This window comes from Neomonachus schauinslandi, chromosome 4 (genome assembly GCF_002201575.2).
Source record: "Neomonachus schauinslandi chromosome 4, ASM220157v2, whole genome shotgun sequence".
NCBI classification, from domain to species: Eukaryota; Metazoa; Chordata; class Mammalia; order Carnivora; family Phocidae; genus Neomonachus; species Neomonachus schauinslandi.
The window spans coordinates 179,237,074-179,259,401 of NC_058406.1; the positions used below are offsets into that span (position 1 = coordinate 179,237,074).

General features: G+C 50.2%; 1 protein-coding gene across 1 annotated transcript in view; it reads right to left on the minus strand.

The window, feature by feature from the left end:
* Positions 1-5,548: 5,548 nt before the first annotated feature.
* Positions 5,549-22,328, minus strand: part of NDRG1 (N-myc downstream regulated 1) — a 55,222-nt gene continuing 38,442 nt past the window's right edge. Inside the window, exons 10-16 of the mRNA XM_021688816.2 lie at positions 19,569-19,672; positions 18,097-18,153; positions 17,234-17,285; positions 16,091-16,138; positions 14,739-14,774; positions 11,090-11,141; positions 5,549-7,460 (exon numbers count right to left, since the gene is read on the minus strand). Coding sequence (XP_021544491.1) covers positions 7,249-7,460; positions 11,090-11,141; positions 14,739-14,774; positions 16,091-16,138; positions 17,234-17,285; positions 18,097-18,153; positions 19,569-19,672 — 561 coding nt within the window. The 3' untranslated portion in view covers positions 5,549-7,248. The remainder of the gene's footprint in view (positions 7,461-11,089; positions 11,142-14,738; positions 14,775-16,090; positions 16,139-17,233; positions 17,286-18,096; positions 18,154-19,568; positions 19,673-22,328) is intronic.

Consider the following 22,328-nt stretch of genomic DNA (forward strand, 5'->3'; position numbering starts at 1 on the left):
ATGGTGGAAAGTAGGTCCCAGATATTTTATGTATGGTAATAAAAATAGCTAGAAGTTTGGAGATGGGCTCAGAAAGATGAATTCTGGAATTCACAAAAGATTGGCACTACAAATGGGTCCAGGCTGGGAGACGCCTCCCGTAAACATAAAAAGGAAACTTCAGCATTCATGGGTTTATTCGTTCATTCACTGACTCATTTATTCAATGCCTTTCTACATCTCCAACTAGACTGTGGGTACCTTGAGGTCAGGGACTATGATTGCATCCTCTGGGCCTAGCACAGTGCATGGCACGTGTCAGGGACCGGGTAAGCAGGGGTTGGATGCATGGAGAGATGGATAGGATGGGTATCTTTTGCCGGTTGCCTTAGGAACCGGCGGGAGTAGAGAGAAGTGTAAGGAAGCTTGCGGGATAAAATAGAAACGGCTCTAACTTTGGGACTCAAGTGAACCTTATTATACTTTATTCCTTATTGGAATTCCTCCCCGAGCCCCCCTGAGCCTCAATTTCCTCAGCTGTGAAAGGCAGAAAATGATAGCACCTACCTCGTGGTGGCGATGATGTGTGAGTAAAATGCAAATGGCGCGCAGTGTTAGAACAGAGCTTGGCACGCCATAAGCGCTTAACAAAACCAGTTATTGTTGGCTGATTTTCCGTGTCCTCGTGAATGGGGGATAGTCAGCAAAACTATAGTAAAAATCGGAGTCAGTGTATGTGTCGGTATATTTTATTTTTTAGATCGTTACTTCACAGCAGCAAATATAAAGAAAAAGTGTCACCAATGTTCAGTGGAGTGCTTTTTTACTTTAATCATACGCAGCTTGATCCCTTAACATTTTTATTTGATGTCTTCGTTAAATGCTATAATTTGATTAAACACCCTGCTTCTTTAAGGCAGGAAAGGTGCCATACTTGTCTGTCTCCCAAACCAAATGTGTTCTGCTATGTGAACAGATGTGCATACAGCGGAGTACAAAGGGTGAAAGACACGTTTGATGCCCTCTGGTCAAATCTCCCACCTCCACTCCCTCAAAAACATTAGGCTATTATAATAAAGTCAGGGTAGAGTCAATTCCAATAGAAGAATAACTGCCACATGAATTCGTTCCGAAAACACTTCTATCCCGAAGCACACCTTTCTCAAAATTGGCAGTTAGATCATGGAGTCCTATAGATGCCCCAGATTCAGATAAATGTGTAGCTTTGGGGAGAACTTTCTCATGATTTATCAGGTGGGTGAAGTTTTAGGAACATGGGATTTGGGGGAAATGGCCAGAGTATTTTATTGTGAAGGTAAAAAAAGCATACGGCCGAGGTGCCAGTGTTCCTGATCCCCTCCCCGATGAAATGAAAATGCCAAAGCATCCTACATATTGAGAAGTCTAAGTTCCAGCTGAATCTGGGTTCTTTCCCAATACTGAACCGAGCAAAAATGACTTCTAAGAAGTTGAAAAAGCTGGCACCAGCCTGTGTATGTTTCCATACATTATATTCTGCAAAGAATTTTTCCAGATTTCCAAGCTAAACCGGAGTGCTCTTGTTTTTCACACAAGACTAACAAAGTGGATTTCTTAGTCCATCCCACATCAAGGTCAAGGAAGCAGCTAAAAGCGGCCTTATTGATAGCAATGAGAAAATGTCAGCCTGCCAGCAGAGAAGGAGACAGAAGAATTAAGAACCAGGTTGAAGATACGGTAAAACACAGGTCATCCGAGCCTGGGTGGGACTACTTAACAGAGTGACAAACATCTCCTCAAGCACTAAAAGCCTGAAGGGCATCTGCAGTTTCAGCCCCGGTGAACTAAGCTGATGTTCTGCAATCCCAAGACATCAATAGATGGTTGCATTTGTCATGTGCTCAGTGAAATGTTTTAAAAGGCAGCGAGGGACGTGGTCTGTTTTAGAAATGACTGGACAAGCCATTTAATCACTCTGAGCCTTGGCTTTCTTATCTGTGAAACAAGGATCACTCATCCTCACAGATAAAGAATAAAAAGGGGAAGAAAAATAGTACTTGATAAATATTACTCTTATTAGAGGAAGTGTTTATCTATTTAACGAAAACCTCCTGTTAGGTGCTGGGCATTTGTGCTGGCCCTGGGGATAGAAGAGAAATCTCGGAGGAAAGGACGCCTAAGGTAAACCACATTACAGATTCCGCACGTACTACTGTGTCCGGCTCTGCAGGGCACCCTTGTCACCTGGCAGGTGCTTCCTGTGGAGGGCGGGGCATTAAGAAAACACTTCTCAAAGCAGGGGTGAGGAAGGCTCTGTCTTGCAACTGTGAGTTTGGCTGTCGATGAATTTAGCCATGCAGAGCACACGACAATTCACCTGTTACAACTACATCAATTGCTTAGAACCCCTGAGGCACTTATGTGGGGGGAGGGGGTGGGAGGAGGGTGAACCCAGTCATAGTTGATTGGACAGCAAGTGGACACCTAAGTCAAGCTGAATCAATGATTCTCTTTCCTTAGGAGACACAAAGACCTGGTTGGTTCCATGTCCAAGAACCTGAAGGTCATAGCCTTTGGGTTAGGACTAGCGTTTTATGCTTTGGAGATACAAAGAAATCTTGGAAAGAACAAAGAATGAGGCTGATGTGCTCCCCAGGTCCCCTCCCTTATCTGGTCTCCAACCTCACACGGCCGGGTTTTACCTTCTGCCCTTGGATTCCATGTGGGACACAGTTGAAGAGTTTCCATGCAGCCTAAGTAGCCCAAGACTAGTATGTAACCAGATGGATTGGGGCTACATCGAGGGACCAATCCAACGACAGTGAGGTGTGTCTGAGAAGGGACAATGAAAAAGGTGGCGGGTGAAGGCCCCCACTGTCCCTACAGATCCCGGAGATGGTTCATCTCAGTGCACACTTGCTCTCCCGGCTACTACTGAAACCCAAGGGTTAGGGGATAGAAACCCAAACAAGCAGCTAGGAGAACAGAAAGGGATCCCCCAGCTGGCAAAAAGCCTCTGGGTATACTCTCTCTCAATACATCTGGTGCACGCAAACACCTGTAACAGTTCCTTCCCTCGGTGGAAGCCCGAGTCCCAAGCTGCTGAGCGTGGCAGGCCCCGCCACACCCCCACTCCCAAAGCTCACGTAGGCACCCACTACCGTGGTGCTTGCTTCCCAGCTCTGCCATCCCCTGCCCTTTCTCGGTTCTGACGCCCGCACAGCACCTGACACAGAAAAGGTGCTTACTAGTGAGTGTGGGGAAAAGCTCCGCCTCCTGCGTCTAAAGGTAAGTCTCCCTAAGCTGGGGTGCTCCGACCAGCAGTCCGTGTTTAGAATTCAGGGGCCGTGTACTGGGATGAGGGTGAAATGTGTCTCTGTGTTGACTAATCTCTAGTTGCTGTTTAGCGTACCCCTCCATTTAAGCTTAGGCAACACACCCCAGTTATCACCAGTTGAAATCACATTGTGGCAGGTATCTCCAGATACACTTATCACACCTTGACATTATGTTGAGATCTGCCTCAATGCTACTATTTAACTTAAGAAGCACAATATAATATGTCACACAGTCGTTGACATGTGGATAATTACATGCCACTCCTAAGTCCCTTCTTTTGTAGTCCTATGTATTTTATTTTACATACAGAACTCCCTGCCTCGCCGCCTGCCACGCCCCGCACTCACGGTCACCCGCCCCGGTTCACAGTACAAGCTACTCACCAAGGCACACATCCTCCCTCCTCCGCACTGGAGGCCACACGGCCCCGTGGCTAGGAATGCCCTCTAACCCTTCTGTGCTCCTTCCACTCCGAATCCATTTCTGAAACTACAGCATGTCCACCCCTTGTACCGTAACGCAGATGTCAAGTCTTATAGTGAATTTATAGCGAATTACACTCGAAGAAACTGCACGTAAGCGAAGAAAATCCAGCATAACAGCAGGATAGCTATTTAAAAGGGAAGGCGGGCTCGAGGCGGAGCTGCATTTAGTGATTTAGTGACTTCCTTCCGAAGACCAAGTATGGGAAAGCCGAAAAAGTAACTGGGCAGTGAAGGACCCTGGCCGACACTGCTTCAGCCAGGTGATCAAGGTCAACAGCATCTGTGGCGACTCCCAACGACCCATCATGCTAATAATGGCACTTCGCCTCTGTGATCTTTCTTCCAAAAACCCATCACCCCAGTTGAGCCATGAGAAAAGTATCCTAGAAACCTTCACTGAAGGACATTCTACAACATGCCTGACTAGTGCTTCTCAAAACTTGTCAAGGTCAGCTAAAGCAGGGAAAGGGGAGACACCGTTATTGACCAGAGGAAGGTAAGGAGACGTGAGGACCACATATAATGGGGCATCCTTGATGGGATCCTGGGACAGAACAAAGGACAACAGGGACAAAGTAGTGACATTCCAGTGAAGTATGGAGCTTATTAGGGGCGCCTGGGTGGCTCAGTCGTTAAGCGTCTGCCTTCGGCTCAGGTCATGATCTCCGGGTCCTGGGATCGAGCCCTGCATCGGGCTCTCTGCTCGGCGGAGAGCCTGCTTCTCCCTCTCCCACTCCCCCTGCTTGGGTTCCCTCTCTGTGTCTCTGTCCAATAAAATCTTAAAAAAAAAAAAAAAAGTATGGAGCTTAGTTAACAGTAATGTATCAATGTTGATTTCTTAGTTGTGACCAGTGCACCATAGTGAAGTGAGGTCTTACTAACAGGGGAAACTCGGTGTGGGGTGTATGGGAGCTCTGCACCATCTTTACAATTGTTCTCGTGAATTTTAAACTAATCCTAAGAAGCCTAAATAACAATGGGAGGTCATACTAAAACCTGTTGTGTTTACATTTTTTTTTTTTTCAGTATAGTAGAAACAAGCATTATAGCGATGTCACTGGGTGTGAGAAAGGGGGTGGTTTTATCACATGCTTTCCTGTAATAAAATAAAATGTAAAAAAAAAAAAAAAAAGATGTTTCCTTCTAAATATAGGTTGAAAAGTTTTAACCCTTTGTCACTGTCCTGCCTGAGCTACTGAACCTCTGAAATGGGGCTGGTCTGAATTGAGAGGCACTGTCCTGTGAAATACTGATTTTCTTAGCATAAAGAAGGTGAATTATCTTAATCCTTGTCATAGTGATTCTATGTTGAAATGGTAATGTTTTGGATATGCTGGGTTAAGGGAAATATATTATTAAAATTCACTTGTTTTCTTTCTGCCTTTTAAACTACGGCTGTTAAAAAATGTAAACTTCCGGTGCCTGGGTGGCTCAGTTGGTTAAGCAACTGCCTTCGGCTCAGGTTATGATCCTGGAGTCCCGGGATCGAGTCCCGCATCGGGCTCCCTGCTCGGCAGGGAGTCTGCTTCTCCCTCTGAACCTCCTCCCTCTCATGCTCTCTGTCTCTCATTCTCTCTGTCTCAAATAAATAAATAAAATCTTTAAAAAAAAAAAAAATGTAAACTTCCATCTGTGACTCGCATTATATTCTCAGGGGACAGTGATGCCCCTAAGGCAGGTGTCGGGAGGCCCCAGGTAAGGAAGGACCCCTCCTGCGACTGTGGGGCCGCACACACGATCTCTCAGAGTAAAAAGACACAAGCCACTGCAAAGTTACAAATTTATTGGTCTGGAAATAAATACAAATATCTCATTAAGAAACTCCTCTGGAGAGACTTTACAGTTTCCTGTCTCGATTCAGCCACTCCTGCCCTGACCCCTGACCTTTTCTGCACAGGTCGGGGGGGAAGCCTCCGGGTGGTACGGGCAGGAAACTGAGTCACTGCCCCTCCAGCTATCTAGAAGCCTTGACTACTTCCTTCTACCAACTCTAGGGTCCTGGAAAGCACCAGGCCCCAGCGGCTGATTCGCATCGATTCATCCCACTCAGATCAAACTTCCTCCGAGAAGATCCATGGTTAGCCAAAATGAGAATCAGAAGCCAGTAGTACAGGAACTTGACGTTGCCCAGAAATGTCAGTGGTGCCGCCCCTTCAGCAAAAGGTTAGAGGGACAGGGAAGAGGGGAAGGCAGGAGAGGGAAGGCAATCCCGTGGAATATTCCAGAATCCTTTCATCTTCTCAGCCAACACCCCCCGTGTGAATCCCCACCCCCTGCAAGAGCAAACGGTTCTCCCCAAAGATCCAGTGATGTTACCAGGTCAGAAACTTTCGGCTGTCAAGGTCAGATTCAACCCCACTTGGCAGAGATCGGAAGCTGGATTTGACTCAATCACACAAGATTCCTGGGAACCAGGGTGGGATCGACTGAAATCATTACTGCACTGGATCCCATCACAACCACAGAAAATCCCTTACACCTAATAACCCAAATACCCCCCCCCCCCCCCCCCTTTCCCCCCCCCCGCCCCCCCCCCCCCCCCCCCACTGCATGGAGACTCATCACAGCCGGATACGGCTGTTGGGAATGTTTCCCTCCATATCAAAGAAAGCAAGTACAAACCTAAGTCGTCTTCCCCACGAACGAAATCCTCACTCACCTATCTGGGGTGGGAAGTCGGGGCCGGCTATGGAGGCGGCGGCAGACAGCAGAGCCAAAGGCTCAAATTCAATGATACCAATGTTTGCCAAGAGCATTTCTTTGGAAAGCCCGGAGATTTTGCTGCCCACTTTCATTGTCCAGTGAAAGGGTGCCAGAAAAACAGGCTTGTATGTTTCGGCATTAAAAAGTGGATATATACACAAAACTTTAAAAATCTATGTCTTCACGTCAACTGCGTAGATTTGTTTTTCCAAGCATTCTAGCCTCCACATAAATGCCACCTCTCTCCCGCTTCCTGTTTTGTGCAGTTAAAAAGAGCTACCCACAATCCGCTGCTCTCCCCCTCCCCAAATGGGAACAGGGTTCTGTTTCCAGAAACTGGGTCAGTTGGTCTTTAGTTGGAGAGGAAACAGGAAGTAGAGGGGCTGGGCTTCCGACAAAGTGCTCTTTAGAACCAGGATGCTCGGGTCAGCCGAGGCCTGGATTTAGGAAGTGTTGAGGGCGGCGTGTCTTGTTTTTGGCAGTTTGGCGTCTCTGAGGGAGGGTGAGGGGGCGGCCACCAGGCCAGCCGTCAATGAGCACAGGACACCGAGATACTTCTTTTCCTTCGGTCCGCCCACCCTGCCCCTGCTGGGAAAGGCGCCCTTGACAAACCCAGTCTAACTGTGTCCCCCCAGAGCTCTCTTACACCATAAGCTTTGGGTTAATACGAGTTATGTGTGGTGTGGCAGGCGGGGGCGGGAAGGGCCAGAGGAAGGGCAGCTGCGTGAGCCCAGAGTCCAGGGGCGGCCGTGGTGCGGGCTGCCTAGCAGGACACCTCCATGGACTTGGGCCCGGCGTTGTTGCCGGTGGCCCCGGAGTTGGGGGTGATGTCCAGGCGAGCACCCTCGCTGGTGTGGGAGCGGCTGCGGGCACCCTCGCTGGTGTGGGAGCGGCTGCGGGCGCCCTCCAGGGACGTGACGCTGGAGCCGGAGGCCGTGCGGGAGCGCATCAGGCGGGTCATGCTGGCTGAGGGCACTGGGGACAGAGAGAAGAGGCACCCGGTTAGGGACCTGAACACCAGGGGCACCTGCACGCCAGCCACGGGGCCTCCTCCTGCCTGACCCGTCCATCCCTGCGGCCATCCAGCCACCGGGCTCCCCATCCTCTCTGTATCCACTCACAGAGGCGGACAGCAAGTCCCCGATGGGGGTAGGGACTTGCGATCACACGGTGGCTTGAACCTAGACGTAGGTCTGAATCCCAAGTCTGCCGCTCGCTTACAGCTGTGTGACTTTGGAAGTGACCGTCTCTGAGCCCCTCCATCCCCATCAGTAAAATGGGAATACCAATCCCCTAGTATCGGCACCCACGTGTGTGCCCGCGTACCGCAACCCCCTACTGTCTACAATATCTGGAGGGCGTCAGCGGGGCTAATCGCTCCATGCCACAGGTGGGGAAACCGAGGCCACCCAGCAAATCTGCGGCCGGCTGTCACCTGTTGTCTGTTCCAGAGAAGCCTGTGAGCTCCCAGGAACTATCTATGGCACCCATCCGTCCTTCAGGACTTAAAATACCCTTGCACATAGCAGATGGCTGAGAAAGTGAAATGAAGACAAAGCGATCCCCCCACCTGCACTGGGCTGAATCCTGCCCTCCACCCCCCGAAATTCATAGCCATCAGCCCTAATTCATAGCCACCAGAATCTAAGAATGGAACTATGGTCCTTGCCGATACATTTTGTTAAGATGAGGTCATACTGCATGAGGCTGGTTGCTCATAAGAGGAGAAAGAACACCCCTCCACATACACACACACACACACACACACACACACACACACACAGAAGGAGACCACGTGAACACAGAGCAGAGATGGGAGTCACGTGGCTACAAGCCAAGGAACAGCAAGGGCTGCTAGCTCCCTCCAGTAGCAGAGATGAGGCAAGGAAAGATCTTTCGAGAACCTCTGAGGTGAGCATGACCTTGCATACATCTTGATTTTGGACTTCTCGCTTCTAGAGCTATAGTACTGTGAAAGAACACATTTCTGTTTTTTGGGTTTTTTTTAAGATTTTTATTTATTTATTTGAGAGAGAGAGAATGAGTGAGAGAGAGCGCACATGAGAGAGGGGAGGGTCAGAGGGAGAAGCAGACTCCCTGCTGAGCAGGGAGCCTGATGTGGGACTCGATCCCGGGACTCCAGGATCATGACCTGAGTCGAAGACAGTCGCTTAACCAACTGAGCCACCCAGGCGTCCCCATTTCTGGTATTTTTTAAGCCATCTGGTTTGTGGATATTTGGTACAACAGCCCTAGGAAACTAGTACACCACCCAAATAAAGCATCACCGCAACGGCCACCTTGAACAACCAATGTCACAATCCGAGGAAACCGATAAATACACGTACGTGCTCAGTGGTTACGTCAGTCACTGAACGCGCGCAGGGGTTGGCTTGCTGGGACACATATCCACAAACAAAAGGAATCCTTGCTGCACTGAACTCCCTTCTCCAAGAGCTAATGTTTAAATCCAGAGACGATCGGGATGGCTCCCACATCTGTTGCTCACGTTTTTTCTGATCCCTATTTCTCAACCCCAAATCCGAGAGTTTTCCTGACCTCACAGGGCTCACGAGTGACCACGGAATGGTGTCATGGATGCAAAGAGCGAGTCATGCCTGGCCCAGCTTGAACAGGCACTCAGTAGTTGACTACTTGTGTTCTCTGTGGTTCATGCCTCTGGGACAAAAGCCCTTCCTGCTCTCTTTCCTGTAATCTGCCGGAGGCTTCAGCTTTCTGGAAATAGAAGCTGGTGTGTGTGTGTGTCGGAGGGAACAAGGCCTGCCTTTCACTTCCTTTCTCCCCAGAATACACTGCGAGGCAGAAATCCAAACCCAAGAGAGGTCCAAGGCAAACAAGTCATGATGTACGCCCTGCCAGGTAAATCAAGTCTGCCCGGCGGCGTTCCCCGCGCCCTACCTCTGCCTGCTCACTTTCCCTCGGGAAGGCAGCTCAGAAGGCCACAGACCCACAGACAGATGTTTTCTGTTGGAATAGGGCACCTAGGGACATGGACTCTGCCCGATGCATGTAAATCAGGCTCACGGGCTTTTGGCCTCTCTAGAAACTAAACACGGCTGTGGCCAACCTCAACACTGCGGTCAGCTTACTAAATATACCATTACTATTTTAAACGAACATGAACAGATTCAGTCTCGGGGGGAAAAAAAAAAAAGGAAGAGATCAGACATTCAGACTTCCCCATTAAGATGGGCTCATAAATTCTAAGCAGTCGGCAGAAAAGGCCAAAAGAACCATGTCACGGCTCACACCTCAATTGGACCATCTGTGGTCGCACCCACCAGAGTGCTTCCACTTGGCATGGTCGGTCCTGGTCATGGGACTGTGTTTCTGAAAAAGGGCTGGAGGTGTCTAACGAATAAACTAGAACCGTCACACAAGAAACAGCAAGTCCTTGAATTATGCTTCTATTTATCCTTCAATTCCCAAATCCAAGGATTTGGCAAAGATGCGCTGTCTTGAATATAAACAACTTTATCACCCGCTTACACAGAGCTTTACGGTTTTCAAAGTAAGATTCCCCACTCTGCTCCTTGCTTAATCTCTCCAAACCTCAGTTCCATCATTTGTAAGATGAGGATAAGAGGATGCCATAGGATGGGGCACCTGGGTGGTGCAGTCGGTTAAGCGTCCGACTCTTGATTTCGGTTCAGCTCATGATCTCAGGGTCGTGAGACTGAATCCTTCACTGGGCTCGGCACTGAGCGTGGAGCCTGCCTACGATTCTCTCGCCCCTCCCGCTGCTCCTCACCCCACTCATGTGCACACGCACTCTCTCTTAAAAAAAAAAAAAAGAATATCACATAGGATTACTGTGATGGTTACATGAGAAAAAAATGAAGGATTTACTAATAATCTTCCATCATTACCATCACCACCATAATCATCACCACCACCACCATCGTGACAATGGGAAGTCTCTTAAGAAAGCACGTAATCATATATATGCAACCAATCAATCACTAAATTTTACCTCTGAAATTAATAATACACTATCCATTAATTAAATTGAATTTAAAATTTAAAAAAAAGCACGTAACCAGAATGTAAAAGATTTTCATGGTTCCACTGTTCTCTTTTTGGTGCTTAAAGAGTTAGTCCTAAATCTCAAGAAAATTCCCGGGGCGCCTGGGTGGCTCAGATGGTTAAGCGTCTGCCTTCGGCTCAGGTCATGATCCCAGGGTCCTGGGATCGAGTCCCGCATTGGGCTCCCTGCTAGGCAGGGAGCCTGCTTCTCCCTCTGCCTCTGCCTCTCTCTCTCTCTCTGACTCTCATGAATAAATAAATAAAAAACATCTAAAAAAATAAAATAAAATAAAGAAAATTCCCTGCTATGAAACCACAGCTGTTCATCAGCGGAGGGAGATGAAGCCACCACGGTATAAAGAAGATACTAGAACCTCTGCATTGCCGCCCATCCTCCACACACCAAAATATTTCTTTCCCTGACCTTCCTAGTTTGCAAAAAGCTGAGGCTGGCCAAGGTGATAGAGAGTACTCACTCAAGCCCAGTTCAGGTCATTGCATTTTCATTCCCATGCCTGCCCCTCGCCCCACCACCTGCCTGGAAAGGCCATACTTACTGTATCCCATGCCCTGCACGAAGTACTTGAAGGCCTCAGCAAGCTTGGCTGGCTGCGAGAGAAAAAGGGAAAGTATGGTCAGTTGCCAGAGGTCCGATCCTGAAAGGCCACATGGAGCTGTGCCCATGGTCACCTTCATTCAAGAGCTGGGCCCAGGAGAGAAGGTTACCACATGCTGATTGGACAGTGCACAAAAGTAAAGACTATGGGGTATTCATGGGGAGCAAAATTCACTTTGGCTAGGGAGAAAAACTGCAAATTCACTTCATAGCTGGGAGAGTTTGGTAAGTTACATGACCTCCAGAGAGCCACACTAACATCTGAGGATTTCTGTAAAGACTACACTGATAGAGTGATGTATCCAACTCAGCATCTAGAACGTAACGGCACCAAGATCCTGTGCCACCCACTGTGCCAAGGGCTTCGCAGGATTATCTCGTTTTCTCTTGACAATAACTTTATGAGGTTGGCGCCATTTCCACATACATTTCATTGCTGAACAGTCATGGGGAGGTAAATAATCCATCCATAGTCATACAGTTAATTCATGGCAGGGGGGGTGGTCCTACAGATGAATCCAGGGCTTTCCAAACTCTATGCTTTCAAGGCAGTTCACTCTCAGCCTCCAGAGCAGGCTGGCTGGCTGGATGGATGGAAGAAGGGATGGTGGATAGATAGATAAAAAAAAGATGGATGGATAGAAGGAAGGAGGATGGACAGATGGATGGAAAGGAAGAAAAAAATAGAAGGAAGGATAGATGGATGAATGGATGGATAGATGTATGGATGGATGAATGGATGGATGGATGGACGGATGGATGGATGGACGGACAGTTGGATAAACCAATTAACCAATTCAATGGGCTACTTTAAGTGAAATGATTTGGGAATGCTGAGAACATACCCAGTTCCATCAATTACTCTCCCCAAATTTAAATTAATCTGAACTAGGAGGTGAATGCTCTCAAGTAAAGGCCATACCCCCAGTCTAATTAACTGCAACTCTCAAAAGCAACGCCCTGGGTCTATGCTCCTCATACTCTTTCTGCCCCCGTGAGGAGTCATCAGCTGACGCAGTATTCCTGCCCACCCCCAGCACCTCCTGCCACTATTCTACAAAGAGCCACATGACTCTTAAAGGAGAGGCTGAGGGGCGCCTGGGTGGCTCAGTTGGTTAAGCGTCTGTCTGTCTTCGGCTCGAGTCATGATTTCAGGGTCCTGGGATCAAATCCCGCATCGGATTCCCTGCTCCTTGGGGGATCTGCTTCTCCCTCTTCCTCTATGATCCCTCTTGCTTTCGTTCTCTCTCAAATAAATAAATCTTGATAGATGATTGATAGATAGATAGATAGATAGATAGATAGATAGATAGATAGATGATAGATAGATAGATAGATAAAGTGAGGCTGGGCTCAAGTTGCCCTCTGGGGTTTGTGTGACAACAGTAAGAAAGTGACACGATCCCACTGGGGCTGCAGAGAGCCACGGGCACGTGCGCACAGCACCGCGGCAAAACAGTCCTTCAGCCTCTCTTCCTCTGTGACACTGCAATAAACACCTGCTCCTCTCATCTCTAAGGACTGTTGCCCTTGCAAATGGAACGAGGGATGGGAACACCCTCTGTCAACAGACACCCGACTCTCGTAAGGGCAGGAGGAGGACGAAGGACAGTAAAGGGGCCTCCCTGCACTGTCTCCTGGAAGCCTGGGCTGGTTCAGCCACCGCCATGCATTTACAATGTGTTTTCATCATGGTCAGGGGCGGAGCTGTTCTCATTTCCAATACAGAAAAGGAAGAAGGGAAAGGAGGGAGGGAGGGAGAGCGGGAGGGAGGCAGGACAGATGGAAGGAACACCGGCGCCCCTTCTCCCTGAGCCAGCCGAAGGAGGGCCCTGGAGCAGCAGTGTCTCCACATGGGTCTCCGCGGCAGTCTCAGGAGCGAGCTGGATGGCTGAAGGCTCCACCGCTAACATGCAGGTATTAACTCACGCTTCTGTCTAAGCTGGGCTCTGCAGGGAGCCCATCTGTTCCCTCTGCGGGCAGGGCCGTCCCACCCGTCCCTGGTTTCTCCCAGCTGTCAAAGGGGCATAACACAACAGCAGATAGAACACCGATTTTGTCCTTCTCTAGGGGATGTGGAGGGAGCCACTGGGGAGAGGCGAGCAGAGCCACCAAAGGCCACTTGTGTCTACACTTCTGTATGGAGTTCTGGAGGGAGAGTCTGCAGGGAGATGAGATCCAGAGCAATGAGTCAAGGCCCAGGATCCACCTGATGCAGAAATCTGCTCCTCGCGGGTCTCTTCTTCAGAAACCCCACCCCAAGTGAAAGACCTCACTACCCCAAACAGAAGACCCTTCTCTTATTGGGACAGCTCCAGCTGCTATAAATTTTATCCTGCACCCAGATGAACCTGTTAGCGGTCGCCCCCTCCCTGGGGGACTCAGAACCAAGACTCTCCCTTTTCCATCAGAGGTCCTTGAAATTGGCAAGGCCGCGTGAAATTAATCAAAGAGCTGATCCCTCCCAAACCAAGAGGCTCTCTGTAGCACCACACCCAACAGGGAGAAACCAGAAACTACCTATAAATGGCCAGCAATAGGGCGTCAGGAAAACCAATTACAGTATTCTGTGCAATGGCATTTTGTCCTGCCATTAAAAGCAAGATACAGAACGTTTTTTAACCAAAGGAAGAGAGCTCTGAGATGTCAAGTTATGTGGACAGGTGAAAAATATATACGCAATATGATCCTAATTTTGCTTAAAGTAACAAAAAAAAATGTATGCAAGCATATCGAAAAAGAGATTAGAAGTAAATACTTTAAAGTCTGTAACAACGGTAACCTGAAGTTGGGACACTATGGAATGTGTTTTTTTTAAATTATTCTTTTATTCACCTGTGTTTTTAAATTTTTATTGATGAACATGTATTACTTTGTAACTAGGAAATTAGAAGTACTAAATACCACTGATTAAAACAAACAAACAAACAAACAAACAAACCCAAACTCATAAAATATACATTTCAGGTCCTGGCCCATTACTGAGGAGGGCACACAGCCCTTCTCCCCTCTGAGAATGTAATTTTTGTTTGTCTGATCTCCCCAGCCTGGGGCCATTGCCCAGATGACAGGCTCATGGATAAGAAGCCCCTCAGCCAGGGCATGCAGGAGTCCAGGGTCTAGATGCACCTGCAGGGAAGAGCCAGTGGGAAGGCCTAGGGTGACGTGGACACGGAGGGAGCCGCTGGGTTGCTCAGTGCCCTCACCCTTGTCTCTCCCAACACCCTGGCAGGTGAGATGGACCCCAAACGCATGCTCACTACTGCATGGGAGGCTCCCCAGGGAGCTCAGGGGGGTGGGGGGCCGCAGGGGGAGAAAGGGTACATATATCTAGAAAAAGACCCAGATTCAATTGTTGTTCATCAAGAAAGCACTGGACAGAAGCTCTGAAGTCTCCTTCAGAACCCACCATGCGAGGGTCCTAGGTGATCGAGTCCTAATGTGCAAGCACCTTTTGTAAATAGTAACGTGTCCACAGTGTCATCAGATGTCATAGCGAGGTGGGGGACTAGGAGACAGTGGGGGAATAGGTGTAACAGGACACAGAGCACCTGCCCTCCAGCTGGGGAGCGGTGACAGGTGGGACTCACCTGGGAGATCTGCGGGAGGCCACCACAATCCGCCATCTGGGAGAGAGGGAAGCTGGTCAGTGCCTAACACCACAGCAGAGGCGTCCCTCCCCATGGGGCCCACCTGCCGTTGCCCTGCCCCCATTCAGCCCCATTCTGGGGGCACTGGGCACCTTACGGGTGGGGAAACACCCATCCCCACCTAGCAAGGCTGTTCTTATTATAATCCATCTTGGCACTGATCTGTGTCTTCTTGACAACCAAGACGCCAGATGCCCTGCTACGCCCTGGAAGGAATTTCCCTCAGTTCGTCGAGAACCGGAAGGTGTGCCTGTCCCAATGCAGGGGCACACACTGGGCCTGAGAGAGTGCGAAGAACCTGCAAGCCTCCTGCCAGGGTCCGTGTGACCAGAAAGCCTTCAGTGAGGGAGGCCCTGTACACACACATTCTCTTTAAACGTTCCCTAAGACAGAAACTGCTTGATCTGAGCAATGGAGACGAGGAGACGAACCCTCCGCCTTCTCGAATGCTCCTTTCTCCTCTCCCTACAGAAGTAACTGTGGCCTGTCCGTCCTTCTCCTGGGACAGAGGCCCCGATGTTGCCGGAGTCCAGACACAGATGTGTTGGGATAATTAAGACAAAGGGGCTCCCGGGTTAGCCAATCAGCAGCCCCCTGGGACCCAAAGCCCAGCATCTTCCAGTCTTGCAATTTCCTTGAGAGGGAATCTTGATAGAAAAGGGCATGTGAAGAGCCAGTTCCGGGGACCAGGTCCCCCTCCTGAGCATCAGACGCCTCCCGCTGCCTTTCACAGGGCCGCTGAGTGACCCACAGACCCTCAGCTCCTCTTGCCCCCTCATTTCACACAGGCCCTTCCTGGGTCACCTGCCCTCCCCGGGGGGTACAACCCCAACGGGTCCTCATCTTGCGTGGTGCCTTTGGGCCAAGGCTGCCGCAAACACCATGGTGGCTGGATTGCGCAGGCAGGGAGGCCACAGACCCTCAACCCGGCCTCAGGGACAGTGAGCGTCTCAAGCGCCCAGAAGAACCTGCTGGACAGAGTCCTGCCCTCCTGTGGCAGAGCCCCTCTCGGAGGAACGCCCAGCCCCACCCTTGGGAGAGCCCCTGCTTGCACAACTCCCGGTCCGTCCCTCAGCAGAGCACCACGGCCAGCAGCCCATAGACTCTCGGGGTCCCAGAAAGGGTTCCCTTCATCTCTGCAGCCTAGGGTGTCCAGCCGGGGCCCCACAACAGATAGATGTTCGTGAACGCATACATTAAATAATTATTTCTATGGTCTCTGACCACCAGCTGTGCCTCAATTAAGCACCACTCCATTCTGCAGCAGACTAGGGGTTTCATTCTGCCTGTACCTTGAGGAGAGTAGTCTTTGTTGGGTCCAATTTCGAGTTGCACTCCACCTGGACAAGGAAAGGGAGAAGAAATCTGTTAATTTTCCATCTAGAGCCAAAGTCATCAGCCTTCCCCCATCGCTGCCACCATCAGCAGCAACGCCTGTCTTCCCCCCTAGCGTGGAGGAAAGAATGTGGGCTTTGAGATGAAGCAACATGGCTATAAATTCCAGCCCTGCCATTACTAACTGAGCGACCGTGGACAAGTTACTTAATTTCTTGGAGCCTCGGTTTCTTTATCCATAAAGTGGGGATAATATCCTTTTTTCAAAGGGTTGTTACAAAGACGAGCTAACATCTAGGAGATGCTCCAGAAATAACTGCTAAATGAATGGACTTATTTAACCAGCTGTTGCCAGAGATTCTACAAGTACAACATCTCTAGTCCTGACAACTATTCTTCAGACAAAGTGACATCCACTAATTTAATTTGTCAATGACCATCTCAGAAGTGCATCCAAAATTGGGCAAAATACCCACATGTAACCAGTGATGTTCAAAGTGCCTGCAGCAGAACTATCGCCTCCCTTCATGTGAACAATGTATCTCTGCCGATGCATCCAATGATTATGCCCAGTGGGTTAGATCACGGGAAACTCACGGTCCCTCCGCAAATCCTACTCTGTAGCCCACTGCACAAGGCGTGTCACCACTTTAGGACTCTGCTCAATAACCCCTAAGCTTCCCTGTCTCCAGCTACGGGGACGTTGGAAGGGTCGAGTCTGTGCTTTGCCTCCACATCACAGCTGGGAATTAAGGGATGGGAAACGACCCAGAAGGCCTTGTCTAAGCCCCATTCCCCAGGCACCTCTCTGCCCTGCCAGACAATCAGGCACCAACCAGGTCTGAAAAGTCTGATTTCCAAATGAGAGGAGAGTCTGTTGGCCAGGAAGCCAAGTGGCAAACATGCCCATCGAAACAAACCAATGGGAGGCAGACTGGCAGGTGTTGGGGTCTGGGAGAAAAGACAGAGGACCTGGTGCCAAGCAAACAGGGCTGGCAGTCACCAGGGAAAGAGGCTGGTGTCTGGGCCCTCTGCCCAAAGGCCAACCAGGTCTGGACTGTCAAATTAAGCACAGAAACAAGTGAATGATTCCTACATACCACAGCATCCACAGCAGGAGAACTGTCTCCAACCACCAACAAAGAAGGGCACCTGGGGGCAGGGAGAGAAGAGGGAGTTAACACGAAGTTTATTTACAGATTCACATGCTCCCAGGCCTCCCAGGCTGGGAGCAGAGTTCTAAAAACACTTATTTTGGTTTCCTCAGTACCCTTTGCTCTTTTTACTTCCTTCTCCTTCTATCCTCTGCTTTGTTCTTAGGATACACTGGGACTGCAGTCATTTACACCTTAGTATGAATTTCAGCCAGAGACTTTCTGGGCCCTCTTGGTTTTAGTTTCAAGCATCCTCTCCTCAACGAAGGATGAGTAGGACTTTGCCACCGATCAAGACCAGAGACCAAGAGGACATGCCTGACAAAGGGAATGGCACGTCGAGTTCAGGTGTTAAATAATATGGTTCACTTACAGAAACCACAAAAGACAGACGGTACTGGTGGAATGCAGTTAGTTGTACCCATGACTGTCTTTTCCTCCTAGCCTTATAGGGCACTTCAGGGTGGGACTCATGTCTTACTCAGCTCCAGGCTCTGTGAAAGCAAAGCCTAACGCAGTATTCAACATAGAGCAGGTGCTTAATAAATTCTATCCCAAGTATACTCGGCGCTGCTTCTCTGAGATCCAAGGCTCCCACCCAGGTCTCAGGGACACCCCGGGAACTGAACCCCTGCACAAGGAGTAGGCGACTGAGACTGGGTCGTGCCTGACTCCTGGGAAGAATACACCCAGGGCTTGCTGATTACGATGTCCTGACACAGAGCACCACTCCCACCAAACATAGAAAGAAGGCCCTGCCAGTGGCTGAGCAAGGCGACAAGACGGTGAAGGGGAGAAAGGCCACTCACTGCAGGGTGACTGTGTGGGTTCCGGGCATCGGCCGCTCAATCTCCAGGTCCCGCCGGCTGCGGACAACAGATGCACAGTTACATGGTTACACAGGCATCCCCTCCCATCTCGCCGATCCCAGGAGGTCCTGCCATTAGCCCTTCTAACAAACCACCTGTGTCCCAACCTGCATGGCTCTTAGGACATCAAGCCTCTTGGGGTCCATGTAATTGGTTTCAGGATAGTGGGACTGATGCATTTCCCGTGGAGCCCACCTCCTTGCCCCCAACCTGAGTCCTCTACACAATCTCTTTTAGATCTCAGACCTGATCCTTTCCCTCCCTCATTTCAAAGCCTCCCACAGTTTCCCACTGTGCGGCGTCATGCCCAGTGCGGGCCCAGCCAGCCCCATGGCTCGCCCCCGCAGACCTCGACCCAGCCTCTCGCCTCCTGGCGGCTCCCACCACCAGACACCCTTTGCCAGAGCATGGCCTGGAGCCAGACAGGCTGGATTCAAATCACAGCCCTCCATTTCCTCGCTGTGTGACTTTGGGCAGAATGGTGAACCTCTCTGTGCCTGCGCTTCCTCAAGAGGAAATGCTAATGGTAACAGCGTCCCAGGATTTTGAAGAGGATTCACTTGATTTCTATGGGCATAATGAGGGCAAGGCAGTGTGTGGGGTTTCGGGGGCTGTCCTGGTCTCTGCGTGTCCACTGCCTAGCCGATAGCCTGAGAGCCCCAGCTCTCGAGAAGTGTCTGCTGAAGAACTGCTCTGTGGAGTCCCACGTCTTCAGTTACCCACTGGGGACACGACCTCTCCCTCCCGCACTGAGAGGCGGGATGCCGGGAAGATGGTAAGAGGAGACGGACACTGAACTTTGTCACAGACGCTAATGCCCTTCATGAAGTTAGTTACTGACCGTGAGGAGAGGCAGCCCATGAGGCTCCCTCCTGTCCCCTTCATGGCAGCACGGCAGACTGCGTCCCCTGGCTGACACCAGTGTTCCCGGGCTGTCCCCTCCCCTAGCTGAGGTCCAGACCAGGCCCTCATTATCATGAAGAGGGCTAGCCCCTGGCCCAAGGCTGGAGGGATGTGCTCCTTGTCCTTGGCATGACTCACCTCCCAGCAGCTTCTCTGGACTCCTCCCTCCTCCTCGACCCCCCCAGCGCTCTGTCGCTTGCTCTCTTCACCCTCCTCACACCTGGCCTCTCCTTACGGTCAGCCAGGGCACAGGCACTTACTCCAAACCCTGTGAGGGCACGACTGTGTCTCCCTTGTGCTCACCTCCCCACCCCCCACCCCGAGGGTCTGGATGGTAGCTCAGCTCCTTGCAAAACACCAGAACTCCAGGAGGCACCTGACTCCCTGTCCCAGCCATCTCTTTGCTCAAATCCAGGGGATGTATCTTCTGCTAATTCTGTAAGCCCCCTCTGCCTTATTCCATGTTCCAGACCAACGAAAAGAAACTCGATCGATGCCGTGTCCCATACCTGTTGTAGGCATTGATGAACAGGTGCAGGTTGCCGGGGTTCATGTCATTCACGATATGCTGGCGGTAGGTGTGGACCACCTCCACGTTGTTCTGCATTTCCTCCTGCATTTAGAGAGGGGGGAGATACCCTTGGCTGGGACCGCGGCCCAGTGCCTCCATTCTTCAGGTAATACAGGTACAGAGGTAATAAGGCCTAATGCACTTGACTGCCAGGGAGCCTGAGCACACCGGGGAAAGGCAGTCTGATTTTGCCTAGCAGCTGGTAACAGGAAGGAATGCAAACCTGCAAAGGGCAAAGCATGCCCTTCTGGGTTCCTCACTTCTTCGGTATTTGAAGTCAGTCCTCCTGAATCTGGAGTTTGGCTCCGTCACTGCCCTTTTTGGGGGGCAAGTGTCTTAACCTCTCCGAGCCTCAGTCCCCTCAAAAATAAAGGGGGGGGTGGCTATTACCTATGTCATCAGGTTGTGGGATTTAGCAGAGGTCTTGCACACAAAAGCCCTCTGTAAATAGTAAAAAATTGATGCAACTGTTAGCAATTAATGTTTTTAAGGGGAAATTGAGAAGTTTTTCATGCTGGAAACACAAAACCAACTCATGCAACTCCCGTGAAGTTTCTGGAAAGAAGGGCCATCTCAATTCCTAGTGGAGCCAGCCAGAGGTCTACAGAAGCCTCAGCCTTCCCTCTCCCTGCTTCCTTTCTGAATGTGATTTGGGACAGACAAACAAGTTATGAGCCTGCTCTGTTTCTCATCTGTAAAACAGCGGATGTGTAGGTTCCACAAAATGGCCTGATATGATCAGTGGCGACCAGAGCAGGACAGGGAGGGAGCAAAGGGGGCCCCATGTCCAGCCCGAGCTATTATCTGTAACAGTCCATGATCATTAAAGCAACAAAAAGGCCAACATGCTGTTAGAAAGTCAGGGAAGAGACCATCTAAGGAATTAATCGTGCTGGGGTTTCAGATTAAAACACAACACACAACAACTACAGCAACCTGGGAGCTCCAACAGATACCTCAAGTAATGTGGGTATAAGCAGACCAGACTCTCACCCTATATTTGACAGCCCCTCCTGCAAGGAAATACAGAAACTGGCTTTAATTTTTTCCATATTCCTCTAAGGTTCAGATTATACACTCGGGGGGGAAGAAAATGTATCACAAACTAAATGGAGCACAGACGAAGGGAAGAAGGCTACCGTGGGCTGCAGGCTGGCCCCAAAGGCCGTGTCCATGTCAAACCCCCGGTCACCATGAACGCTAACTTATTTGGAAAAGAAGTCTTTGTAGATGTCATTAAGTGAAGGATCCTGAGCACATCATTAAAGATTATATCAGTAGGTCCTAAATCTAATGGCAAGTGTCCTTCTAAGAGAAAGGCAGAGGGAGGGTTTTTTTTTAAGATTTTATTTATTTATTTATTTATTTGAGAGAGAGAGCATGAGTCAGGGGCGGAGGGGAGCAGAAGGGGAGGGACAGACAGACTCCATGCTGAGCGCGCAGCCTGCTGCGGGACTCGATCTCACAACCCTGAGATCATGACTTGAGCTGAAATCAAGTCAGGCGCTCAACTGAGGCGCCCCCAGAAGGAGATTTGAAACAGACACGGAGAGGCCGCCGAAGACAGAGACAGAGCCTGGAGGGCTCAGCCACGAGCCGGGGTATTCTGAAGGCACCAGAAGCTAGAAAAGCAAGGAAGGATCCCCCCCGAGGACCACTGGACAGAGTGTGGCCCCACCAACATTCCATTTCAGAGTACTGGCCTCCACAACCGAGACAGAGTCCATTTCTGCTGTTGAAAGCCGCCCAGTCTGGGGTGCTTCTTACAGCAACCCCGGGAAAAATATCATGAAGACCAAACGTAGTGGGCACACGTGGCCAAGCCCAAAGGGGGACATGTGGTCGCATCTCAGATGGTCATGCTCTCGAACGGGCCACACGGTGCACAGAGCAAATCGAGCCGGGCAGTGTCTGGGCTTGTGTCGGTCACCCCGCACATCCTCCCCGGGGGCTGTGGGCCAGAGTCAGGGGCCACGCCGGCTGCCCAGAGGAGGACAGGGGCCTGGCTGGGGTGACTGAGAAACAGCAGAAGTACAGAAGGCCAGGGTCCTGCTCTGGATGCGGGAACATGCTCCAGAGCCAGACATATAGCTTCCAATCCCAGCCCCGCCTCGCCCTGGCTGTGCAACCTCACACAAGTCAATCAACCTCTCTGATCTCATCCATAAACTGGGAATAAAACAAGTACTTTTCACATGGTTCATACAGTTCTGGAGGGAGTCCATGGGTTAGTATTTGTAAAATCCTTAGGACCGAGCAGGGTACACGGCGAACGCCATGGATGTGTGTGTTGTAGGTCTTATTGGTAATAGTCCCAAACTGGAAAGAACCCAAATGGCCATCAACAGGTGAATGGAAAAACCAAGTGCAGCACATCGGCACCACAGAACACCACCCAGCACTGAAAACGAGCGAGCCCCTGATAAACCCTGATAAACCCAACAACAGCGATGGATCTCAAAATAACTGTGCCGAGTGAAACGAGAGTACATACTGTATGATGCCATTTATATAAAAATCTAGGAAATACAAACTCATCTCTAGGGACAGTAAGCAGATCAGAGGTTGTCTGAGGAGCAGGGAGGGAGGGAAGGATTAGCAAGGGGCCCAGGGGGGCTTTGGGGGTGATGGATATGATCATTATCTCAATTTCAGTGGCGTTCTATGGGTGTATGTGTGTGTCAACATCTGTTAAATT